A 12,040-nucleotide genomic window follows, 5' to 3' on the forward strand; every position below is an offset into this window, starting at 1 on the left:
GATATGTATCCTGTATTGGGTGAGTGATAGATATGTATCCTGTATTGGGTGAGTGATAGATATGTATCCTGTATTGGGTGGGTGTGATAGATATGTACCCTGTATTGGGTGTGTGTGATAGATATGGATCCTGTATTGTGTGTTTGATATATATGTATCCTGTATTGGGTGTGTGTGATAGATATGCATCCTGTATTGGGTGTGTGTGATAGATAGATAGATAGATAGATATGTATCCTGTATTGAGTGAGTGTGATAGATATGTATCCTGTATTGAGTGAGTGTGATAGATAGATAGATAGATAGATATGTATCCTGTATTGAGTGAGTGTGATAGATAGATAAATAGATATGTATCCTGTATTGAGTGAGTGTGATAGATAGATAGATATGTATCCTGTATTGGGTGAGTGATAGATATGTATCCTGTATTGAGTGGGTGTGATAGATATGTATCCTGTATTGGGTGAGTGTGATAGATATGTATCCTGTATTGGGTGAGTGTGATAGATATGTATCCTGTATTGGGTGAGTGTGATAGATATGTATCCTGTATTGAGTGAGTGTGATAGATATGTATCCTGTATTGGGTGAGTGTGATAGATATGTATCCTGTATTGGGTGAGTGTGATAGATATGTATCGTGTATTGAGTGTGTGTGATAGATATGTATCCTGTATTGAGTGTGTGTGATAGATATGTATCCTGTATTGGGTGAGTGTGATAGATATGTATCCTGTATTGGGTGGGTGTGATAGATATGTATCCTGTATTGGGTGGGTGTGATAGATATGTACCCTGTATTGGGTGTGTGTGATAGATATGGATCCTGTATTGTGTGTTTGATATATATGTATCCTGTATTGGGTGTGTGTGATAGATATGCATCCTGTATTGGGTGTGTGTGATAGATATGTATCCTGTATTGAGTGTGATAGATAGATAGATATGTATCCTGTATTGAGTGAGTGTGATAGATATGTATCCTGTATTGAGTGAGTGTGATAGATAGATAGATAGATAGATATGTATCCTGTATTGAGTGAGTGTGATAGATATGTATCCTGTATTGAGTGAGTGTGATAGATAGATAGATAGATAGATATGTATCCTGTATTGAGTGAGTGTGATAGATAGATAAATAGATATGTATCCTGTATTGAGTGAGTGTGATAGATAGATAGATATGTATCCTGTATTGAGTGTGTGTGATATGTATCCTGTATTGGGTGAGTGTGATAGATAGATAGATATGTATCCTGTATTGGGTGTGTGTGATAGATATGTATCCTGTATTGGGTGTGTGTGATAGATATGTATCCTGTATTGGGTGTGATATGTATCCTGTATTGAGTGAGTGTGATAGATATGTATCCTGTATTGAGTGTGTGTGATAGATATGTATCCTGTATTGGGTGAGTGTGATATATATGTACCCTGTATTGGGTGAGTGTGATAGATATGCATCCTGTATTGGGTGTGTGTGATAGATATGTATCCTGTATTGGGTGTGTGTGATAGATATGTATCCTGTATTGGGTGTGTGTGATAGATATGTATCCTGTATTGGGTGTGTGTGATAGATATGTATCCTGTATTGGGTGTGTGTGATAGATATGTATCCTGTATTGGGTGAGTGTGATAGATATGTATCCTGTATTGGGTGTGTGTGATAGATATGTATCCTGTATTGGGTGTGTGTGATAGATATGTATCCTGTATTGGGTGTGTGTGATAGATATGTATCCTGTATTGGGTGTGTGTGATAGATATGTATCCTGTATTGAGTGTGTGTGATAGATATGTATCCTGTATTGAGTGTGTGTGATAGATATGTATCCTGTATTGGGTGTGTGATAGATATGCATCCTGTATTGGGTGGGTGTGATAGATATGCATCCTGTATTGGGTGTGTGTGTGTGATAGATATGCATCCTGTATTGGGTGTGTGTGTGTGATAGATATGCATCCTGTATTGGGTGTGTGTGTGTGATAGATATGCATCCTGTATTGGGTGTGTGTGTGTGATAGATATGCATCCTGTATTGGGTGTGTGTGTGTGATAGATATGCATCCTGTATTGGGTGTGTGTGTGTGATAGATATGCATCCTGTATTGGGTGTGTGTGTGATAGATATGCATCCTGTATTGGGTGTGTGATAGATATGCATCCTGTATTGGGTGTGATAGATATGTATCCTGTATTGAGTGTGTGATAGATATGCATCCTGTATTGGGTGTGATAGATATGTATCCTGTATTGGGTGTGATAGATATGTATCCTGTATTGGGTGTGATAGATATGTATCCTGTATTGGGTGTGATAGATATGTATCCTGTATTGGGTGTGTGATAGATATGTATCCTGTATTGGGTGTGATAGATATGTATCCTGTATTGGGTGTGTGATAGATATGTATCCTGTATTGGGTGTGATAGATATGTATCCTGTATTGGGTGTGTGATAGATATGTATCCTGTATTGGGTGTGTGATAGATATGTATCCTGTATTGGGTGTGATAGATATGTATCCTGTATTGGGTGTGTGATAGATATGTATCCTGTATTGGGTGAGTGATAGATATGTATCCTGTATTGAGTGAGTGTGATAGATATGTATCCTGTATTGGGTGTGTGTGATAGATATGTATTCTGTATTGGGTGTGTGTGATAGATGTATCCTGTATTGAGTGAGTGTGATAGATAGATAGATAGATAGATATGTATCCTGTATTGGGTGAGTGTGATAGATATGTATCCTGTATTGGGTGTGTGTGATAGATATGTATCCTGTATTGGGTGTGTGTGATAGATATGTATCCTGTATTGGGTGTGTGTGATAGATATGTATCCTGTATTGGGTGAGTGTGATAGATATGTATCCTGTATTGGGTGTGTGTGATAGATATGTATCCTGTATTGGGTGTGTGTGATAGATATGTATCCTGTATTGGGTGTGTGTGATAGATATCTATCCTGTATTGAGTGTGTGTGATAGATATGTATCCTGTATTGAGTGTGTGTGATAGATATGTATCCTGTATTGGGTGTGTGTGATAGATATGTATCCTGTATTGAGTGTGTGTGATAGATATCTATCCTGTATTGAGTGTGTGTGATAGATATGTATCCTGTATTGAGTGTGTGTGATAGATATCTATCCTGTATTGGGTGAGTGTGATAGATATGTATCCTGTATTGGGTGTGTGTGATAGATATGTATCCTGTATTGGGTGTGTGTGATAGATATGTATCCTGTATTGGGTGTGTGTGATAGATATGTATCCTGTATTGGGTGTGTGTGATAGATATGTATCCTGTATTGGGTGAGTGTGATAGATATGTATCCTGTATTGAGTGTGTGTGATAGATATGTATCCTGTATTGAGTGTGTGTGATAGATATGTATCCTGTATTGAGTGTGTGTGATAGATATCTATCCTGTATTGGGTGAGTGTGATAGATATGTATCCTGTATTGGGTGTGTGTGATAGATATGTATCCTGTATTGGGTGTGTGTGATAGATATGTATCCTGTATTGGGTGTGTGTGATAGATATGTATCCTGTATTGGGTGTGTGTGATAGATATGTATCCTGTATTGGGTGTGTGTGATAGATATGTATCCTGTATTGGGTGTGTGTGATAGATATCTATCCTGTATTGAGTGTGTGTGATAGATATGTATCCTGTATTGAGTGTGTGTGATAGATATGTATCCTGTATTGGGTGTGTGTGATAGATATGTATCCTGTATTGGGTGTGTGTGATAGATATGTATCCTGTATTGGGTGTGTGTGATAGATATGTATCCTGTATTGGGTGTGTGTGATAGATATGGATCCTGTATTGTGTCTGTGATAGATATGGATCCTGTATTGGGTGTGTGTGATAGATATGTATCCTGTATTGGGTGTGTGTGATAGATATGTATCCTGTATTGGGTGTGTGTGATAGATATGTATCCTGTATTGGGTGTGTGTGATAGATATGTATCCTGTATTGGGTGAGTGTGATAGATATGTATCCTGTATTGGGTGTGTGTGATAGATATGTAACCTGCATTGAGTGAGTGTGATAGATATATATGTATCCTGTATTGAGTGTGACGTGTCTTATTTGTGTGTAACGAAAACACACCTCATTTGCATATACCTCTAGAGGGAGAAAGATAATAAAGCTAGAGCTGCCAGAGCTGTGTGTGTGTGTGTAGGGGCATCATTATAAAAACATTACATTCATATCTTGCATTGTGGGGATGTGATCTGAATGAACGTGGCTACAGTCGCTGTCTCCCTCTGTGTAATATACAACCATAGTCTTTGGCTCTTTAAGTTCATAGTTAAGCCACACCTCAGAGTATTCCATTGGTTAGTGTATGCCTAACAAAGCCAATATCAAGTATTACAACATGTCAAATGTTCAGTTCTGCAGCACATTGGGAAAGAAAATACTGCAATTGTGGAGCATGTTTCTGTAAGTACACTGTTATTGGTGACAATAGATGATCAAGAGGCTGAGCCTCACGATGTTTCTGTATTAGATTTCTTGTTTAACATTTTCTAAGGCAGCAATGGGAGCTCTGATTATGGCTCCTGCCCATTAGTGAGTTCATAGGGAGATGGTGCATAAAATCATCTCTCTCCCTCCTTCCCTCTCTCTCTCTCGTTTGTGAGGAAGATGAGGTGTGGTTTTCCAGCTCTGTTAGTCATGTCTGTTCTAATATTCCCAACATTCTGTTTCTACGTCTCCCATCAGGGACAATGAATACACACGCACACACGTTCATCCATCACTTCCACCAGGAAGGCTGATTTCCTAAACCTGCTGCTCCCTCTTGACTGGAAAATCCAATTTTCCCCCCAGAGCGAGGCCAGCCCTGGCCTATTCCTGGAGCCACATGGACTCTGGGTCAAATTGAACAGTTGGAACCTCTCTCATGTATAAATCTGCTCTCTCTCTCTCTCTCTCGCGCTCTCTCTCGCGCTCTCTCTCGCGCTCTCTCTCGCTCTCTCTCTCGCTCTCTCTCTCGCTCTCTCTCTCGCTCTCTCTCTCTCTCTCTCTCTCGCTCTCTCGCTCTCTCTCTCTCTCTCTCGCTCTCTCTCTCTCTCTCTCTCTCTCTCTCTCTCTCTCTCTCTCTCTCTCTCTCTCTCTCTCGCTCTCTCTCTCGCTCTCTCTCTCTCTCTCTCTCTCTCTCTCTCTCTCTCTCTCGCTCTCTCTCGCTCTCTCTCGCTCTCTCTCGCTCTCGCTCTCTCTCGCTCTCTCTCGCTCTCTCTCGCTCTCTCTCGCTCTCTCTCGCTCTCTCTCGCTCTCTCTCGCTCTCGCTCGCTCTCGCTCGCTCTCTCTCGCTCTCGCTCGCTCTCGCTCGCTCTCGCTCGCTCTCGCTCGCTCTCTCTCTCTCGCTCTCTCTCTGCAGAACAATACTATACAGAAGAGAAGACCTTGGGTTTTCCAATGTTTTTTTTTGGTAGGAAACATTCACATGAAAACGACAGCATACAGATGCAAACAAAACATCAACGACATGGGAAACAACATCCACACACCATTTTGTTTCTCTCCATTGCCCATGCACTTCCAACACTTAGATAATAAAGCATTTCACCTTTCCAGTTTTTTTATTAATTAAATAATCCAGTTTAAGTATATGATGATTGACGAGAAAAGTATTGTCCAACCCATCGGGTATATTACTGCACCATCATATGCCATGTCTTGAAAAATGCAGACAGGCAGATTACAAGTACATTTACATTGTAATACTTCTGACAGACAACTTTCCAACTCCGCCCATAACTTTTGGACTTCATAGCATTCCCAGAACGCATGGATTATTGGGTTTTCTGATTTCTATGGGGATTTTTTATAGAAATATTGCTCAGGTCGGCTATGTGTACCTACTAAACAACCAATCATATTCCAAGGACATTAAACAAAGCTCTCTCTCTCTTCCTTCCTCTCATCTCTTTCTTTGCTTCTCTCCCTCTCCAGGTGAGACCCGAACTCATACTATTACCCAGAAGTACACTGACAGATACTGTACTCATTACGGTCCACTAATCACAAGCCTTCCCCAAAGAGAGTGGGAGGAACCATGGGAACAATCCCCGACCCCAGCCAGCAAAGAGTCTGGAAAAGGACAAGATACACACACATGCTAGCACCCTAGCTCACATGGACACCTCTATGCACACACACACACTAATTTCCCACATGCACCCTCTCCCTCTCTGTGAGGTCAGTAGTGGGTAACCTTGGTTCCAGACGCTATCCCAGCAGGCCGAGGGGCATGCTGAAGGAGCGACTCCATCCTGCTGCTCTTAGTGTGAGGGCTGACACAATACACTACACGCTAATGACCCAGCGCACGCACATGCATGCAAGTCTAATCACACACATATGAACACACACAGAAAGCAGCAGCAGCACCCATCAATATTAGACAAAGCAGCGGGAGCTAATGTCAGAAGGACAGCAGGTAAATACCAGTAAAAACACAACTCTACCAACCAACCTAAAAGAGCCCCACAGTGGAGGTATCATAATACCCATAAAACCTAGCGGTCACACAGGGAAAAAGTCACCTTGTCCTAGAGAGATTTCCACTGTTATCGAAACATCCCACCCCGGTAAGCCTACACGAAACACAGCCCTTATTAGAAGTGTTTCTGAAATCCCCTATGGGAAGAATGATTGTAACCATTTCCTTGTTTGACTGCTAGGTTTTATGGGTATATTGACTCATACTGTGGTACTCTATCACACCAAATACCAAATAGCAAACTAACTGTACCACATACTGTATCCTACCCCGTATAGGGTATACATAAGTCCCTGAAATATTATGGCTGAGTGCAGACAACATGGAGAAGACATGATGTCATGTGTGGATGTTGTCTCCATAGGGAGAATGTTGTGTCTGAACAATACAGATTATCAATAGAACACTTTCCTAAGACCCATGGTCCGGTATGGCTCAGTTGGTAGAGCACTGCGCTTGCATCACCATGATTGTGGGTTACATTCCAGGGACCACCCATATGTAAATGTATGCACCCATGACTGTAAGTTGCTTTGGATAAAAGACACAAAAAACAAACATAATAATGCTGCTCTGCTGTTATTAAAGGTGCCATTTCTCCAGGGATTTGTATGTGTCGTTCTGCTGTTATTAAAGGTGCCATTTCTCCAGGGATTTGTATGTGTCGTTCTGCTGTTATTAAAGGTGCCATTTCTCCAGGGATTTGTATGTGTCGTTCTGCTGTTATTAAAGGTGCCATTTCTCCAGGGATTTGTATGTGTCGTTCTGCTGTTATTAAAGGTGCCATTTCTTCAGGGATTTGTATGTGTCGTTCTGCTGTTATTAAAGGTGCCATTTCTCCAGGGATTTGTATGTGTCGTTCTGCTGTTATTAAAGATGCCATTTCTCCAGGGATTTGTATGTGTCGTTCAGCTGTTATTAAAGATGCCATTTCTCCAGGGATTTGTATGTGTCGTTCAGCTGTTATTAAAGGTGCCATTTCTCCAGGGATTTGTATGTGTCGTTCTGCTGTTATTAAAGGTGCCATTTCTCCAGGGATTTGTATGTGTCGTTCTGCTATTATTAAAGGTACCATTTCTCTAGGGATTTGTATGTGTCGTATCCATGGTTACAATGTGTGTGTGTGTACGTGTATGTGCACTCACAGCCATCGTAGATGTCAGTAGGGATGTGTACAGCAGTGTGGTTGTGAGAGGTGAGGCGTTTAAACAACATATCTTCCTTAAAGGCTGGCCTGATCCGGTTCTTCCGACCCTCTGTCTCATTCACCTCCAACTAGAGGAGAGGAGAAAGGGAGCGGGTCAGACAGTGTCAGACAGGGATTTAGAACAGAGTTACACCTATGACCACTGTTAGACTGTCTGGATCTGGATGTAACAGGGAGCCTAATAGAGTAGATGTACATGTCCATTTCTATCAGGATACTGTGCTAAACAGCTGTCCATCATTAGACGCCTGTCTAGTGGTTCTATACCCCACTGGTTCAGAGGAAGGAATGGTGTGGAGGAAGCTGGGTTAAACCGGCCTCAGCTTCAAGGCTGAAACTGCCTGTAACAACCTCTGTGGATTAACATGACACATTTTTTCCACATACAGCCTACTATTAAAGGACAGGAGACACAGCTTGATGCATATCTCCAATAGTGTGTTCACCAATTCACATCAATGGGAGAGAGGGAGAGGGACAGAGAGATGAGGGAGAACGAGAGAGGGAGAGAGAACGAAGAGGGAGCGAGCGAAGAGAGAGAGAGAGCGAGAGAGCAAGAGACAGAGAGAGCAGAGAGAGAGAGAGCGAAGAGGGAGCGAGCGAAGAGAGAGAGAGCAAGAGAGCAAGAGACAGAGAGCAGAGAGAGAGAGAGAGAGAGAGAGAGAGCGGAGAGAGAGAGAGAGCGAAGAAAGAAGAGAAAGAGAGGGGAGATAGAGAGAGAGAGCGAAGAGAGCGAAGAGAGAGAGAGAGCGAAGAGAGCGAAGAGAGAGAGAGAGCGAAGAGAGAGCGAAGAGAGAGAGCGAAGAGAGAGAGAGAGCAAAGAGAGAGAAGAGAGAGAGCGAAGAGAGAGAGCGAAGAGAGAGAGAGAGAGAGCGATGAGAGAGTGAGTGAGAGAGAGCAGAGAGAGAGTGAGAGAAAGAGAGAGCGAAGAGAAAGAGAGGGGAGATAGAGAGAGAGCGAAGAGAGAGAGAGAGCGAAGAGAGAGAGAGTGAAGAGAGAGAGAGCGAAGAGAGAGAGCAAACAGAGAGAGAGAGTGAACAGAGAGAGAGAGAAGAGAGAGAGAAGAGAGAGAGCGAAGAGAGAGAGAGTGAAGAGAGAGAGAAGAGAGAGAGCGAAGAGAGAGAGAGTGAAGAGAGAGCGAAGAGAGAGAGAGTGAAGAGAGAGCGAAGAGAGAGAGAGTGAAGAGAGAGCGAAGAGAGAGAGAAGAGAGAGAGAGTGAAGAGAGAGCGAAGAGAGAGAGAGAGCAAACAGAGAGAGAGCGAAGAGAGAGAGGGCGAAGAGAGAGAGAGTGAAGAGAGAGAGAGTGAAGAGAGAGAGAGTGAAGAGAGAGAGAGCGAAGAAAGAGAGAGAGTGAACAGAGAGAGAGTGAAGAGAGAGAGTGAATGGGGGAAGGGGAATAGGAAGAGTCTCATAATAAAGCAACAGTAGCAGCTCATACATCTCAACTGTCAATTAGTAGAAGCACACCAGGGACCTCTTCACCTGAGAGAAAGGAGGAGAAGGGGGATATGAAGACAGAGAGGGAGGTGTGAGGGATGAAGATAGAAATGGCTTGATGAGGTTGGGAAAAGAAGGAGAGCAAAGAGGGTTGACGGGGAAGGGAAAAGAGTGAGAGTGAGAAAGAGAATGAGAAAGAGAGAGAAAGAGAAGGGGGAGCTGTCCTAGACTAAACCACCAGTCTGTATCGGAGTGAGATTGTGGGTTGATTATGGATGCAGCTCTGTGTGAGAATCATGTGTTTGTTCGAGAAGGATGAAAAATACTCACATTGTCCTTTGCATTGTAGTAAACAATGTCACCATCCTGAAACAAATAATACAAATATCTTAGTGAGCATTTTTGTGTGTGTGTGTGTGTGTACTGTATGTATGTGTGTGTACGTACTGTATGTGTGCAAGTGTGTTTGTTGGACAGCGAGAGAGAGAGAGTGAGAGAGAGCGGGGTACTCGTTAGGTAGAGGCCATCTGTGGACATTTAATGGCCTATAATATGGAATGAATAATAACAGCTCATTATAACAACAACAATAAACCATATTGGTCTCGTTCTATTATACAGGATGCATGGCCGCCAACTCAAGCATGCCAGTGTGTGTGTGTGTGAGTGAGTGCATGTGTGTGTGTGTGTGTGTGTGTGTGTCTTTTTATGTGTGTGTGTCTGTGTGTCTGTCTTTGTATGTGTGTGTGTGTGTGTGTGTGTGTGTCAGTGTGTGCAGTGTTTACCCTATATTGATTTAGCTAACCACGCTACCCTTGCCACCACTGTTGAAAAAAGATCCTAGGGGAAACACTGGTGTGTTTGTTGAAGCCATATCTTCCCTCCTCTCTAGCCCATAAAGAGAGCAGTGAGAGAACACCATCTACAGTACGGACATCTGAGGTTGCCGTCTCTCAGCCAATGAGTAGTGAGTGTTCCAGTAGTAAACAGCTGACACACATCGGCCACATTCTTACTACACATTCTTAATACACATTGGGGATGGGAGTGGTGACTGACAGCTAGAGTATATCATGTAAATGTAATGTTGGTTATACAGTGATCCCTCGCCACTTCGCGGTTCACTTATCGCGGATTCGCTATTTCGCGGATTTTCATAATGCATTTTTTTTTTTTTTTTGGTGCATTGTGCTCTGCATTCTGATTCGCTAAAAACTCACTCCCGCTTCTTGTATCAAAACATGCTACGAATTGTGCTATCATTTTGTCGTCTCGTGCAGTTATGTGTACGTACATAAAACAGCTTGGCAAATTTACATTAAGTTGGCCAAATTATCTTGTAATTTCGAACATCTCCTAAACCCATAATGTCGACGAAACGGCCTACACGTGAGTCACTGTATTTGTATACATGTAATAGTTGCTAATTGTAAAAAAAAAAAAAGTTTTCTATTTCGCGGATTTCACTTATCGCGGGTCATTTTCGGAACGTAACCCCCGCGATAAACGAGGGATTACTGTAATTAGAATCAGAGTTTTACCGCATACTCATCCTTCCACTGGTGTTCCATCTGGAAATTCTCAGCAGATGTGGCCAGAGTCTAGAACAGACAAAGATAACACGTAAAAATGTATATTTTACATATATAGGTAACACAACATTTTGAGTCCCCCTGTAGATACAGTGTTACCCATATTTTTGACATATTCAGATGAAAAGGGGCATATTTCAATATGGAAACGTCACTAAAGAGATTCTCAGCTACTTTTGTCTACTTTTTAGCCAGTAGTTCTGAAAGTAGCACTCACGAGCCAAAAGTGGTCCCCGGAAATGGAGTACTACGTCACATATGTGCAGATATGTGCACCACGTCATTGATCTCTCTCTCGTTCTGCTGTGTGTGCATCTTGCTAGCTGTCACTCAAACGGCTAGAACTCAAATTGCTAGAGGGCTGGCTCAAGTGGAGGGACATTGAGGGAAAATGGCGCAGTACAGCTTCCAGAAAAACAGTCCCTTTCAAACTAGGGATTTTATGCCTAATTGAGGTAAAACAGTAATTCTACTCATCGATTAGGCATGTATGAACTACACATTGACACATCCAGCCCAAAATACTTAGTAGTCATACTTAGTATACTTAGCAGTATATGTACAAAACCCATTGTACCATAGCATTAGGCTTATATGATATCTCCGTTCTTTAGACACTACCATCTCAGGCCTCAGCTTTAAAGGTAACCTGACTCTTGAGTATTCTAGAGAGACATTCATACAGCGATATATGGACATTGACAAAATCCAGTCAGAGGGAGCCTAGTTCTTAAGTTTAGTGAATCAGATAGAGGAATGAGAGTAACAGTCTGATATAGTGCTGAAACTCATAGGGTCAGGATTTTAAGGTCACACACACTTCACCTGGGAGAGAAGGAGCTGCAGCACTCTGCAGAAAGTCAAGAGGGTGTGTGTGTGTGTGTGTGTGTGTGTCTCGGCTCATAGCAGAAAGTCAAGAGGGTGTGTGTGTGTGTGTGTGTGTCTCGGCTCATAGCAGAAAGTCAAGAGGGTGTGTGTGTGTGTGTGTCTCGGCTCATAGCAGAAAGTCAAGAGGGTGTGTGTGTGTGTCTCGGCTCATAGCAGAAAGTCAAGAGGGTGTGTGTGTGTGTGTGTGTCTCGGCTCATAGCAGAAAGTCAAGAGGGTGTGTGTGTGTGTGTGTCTCGGCTCATAGCAGAAAGTCAAGAGGGTGTGTGTGTGTGTGTGTGTCTCGGCTCATAGCAGAAAGTCAAGAGGGTGTGTGTGTATGTGTGTCTCGGCTCATAGCAGAAAGTCAAGAGGGAGGGATTACTATCTGAAGAGC

At 42.5% G+C, this 12,040-nt stretch overlaps 1 protein-coding gene across 2 annotated transcripts in view; it reads right to left on the bottom strand.

Annotated features, from left to right (window-relative positions):
- LOC139584651 (voltage-dependent calcium channel subunit alpha-2/delta-1-like) overlaps nucleotides 1–12,040 on the bottom strand; it is a 118,073-nt gene that overhangs the window by 64,624 nt on the left and 41,409 nt on the right. For both annotated transcript variants that reach the window (XM_071416739.1, XM_071416740.1), the window contains exons 4-6: nucleotides 10,728–10,787; nucleotides 9,517–9,552; nucleotides 7,688–7,817 (exon numbers count right to left, since the gene is read on the bottom strand). In XM_071416739.1, the coding sequence (XP_071272840.1) occupies nucleotides 7,688–7,817; nucleotides 9,517–9,552; nucleotides 10,728–10,787 (226 nt within the window). The remainder of the gene's footprint in view (nucleotides 1–7,687; nucleotides 7,818–9,516; nucleotides 9,553–10,727; nucleotides 10,788–12,040) is intronic.

The sequence above is a fragment of the Salvelinus alpinus genome, chromosome 9 (genome assembly GCF_045679555.1).
Source record: "Salvelinus alpinus chromosome 9, SLU_Salpinus.1, whole genome shotgun sequence".
Lineage (NCBI taxonomy): Eukaryota > Metazoa > Chordata > Actinopteri > Salmoniformes > Salmonidae > Salvelinus > Salvelinus alpinus.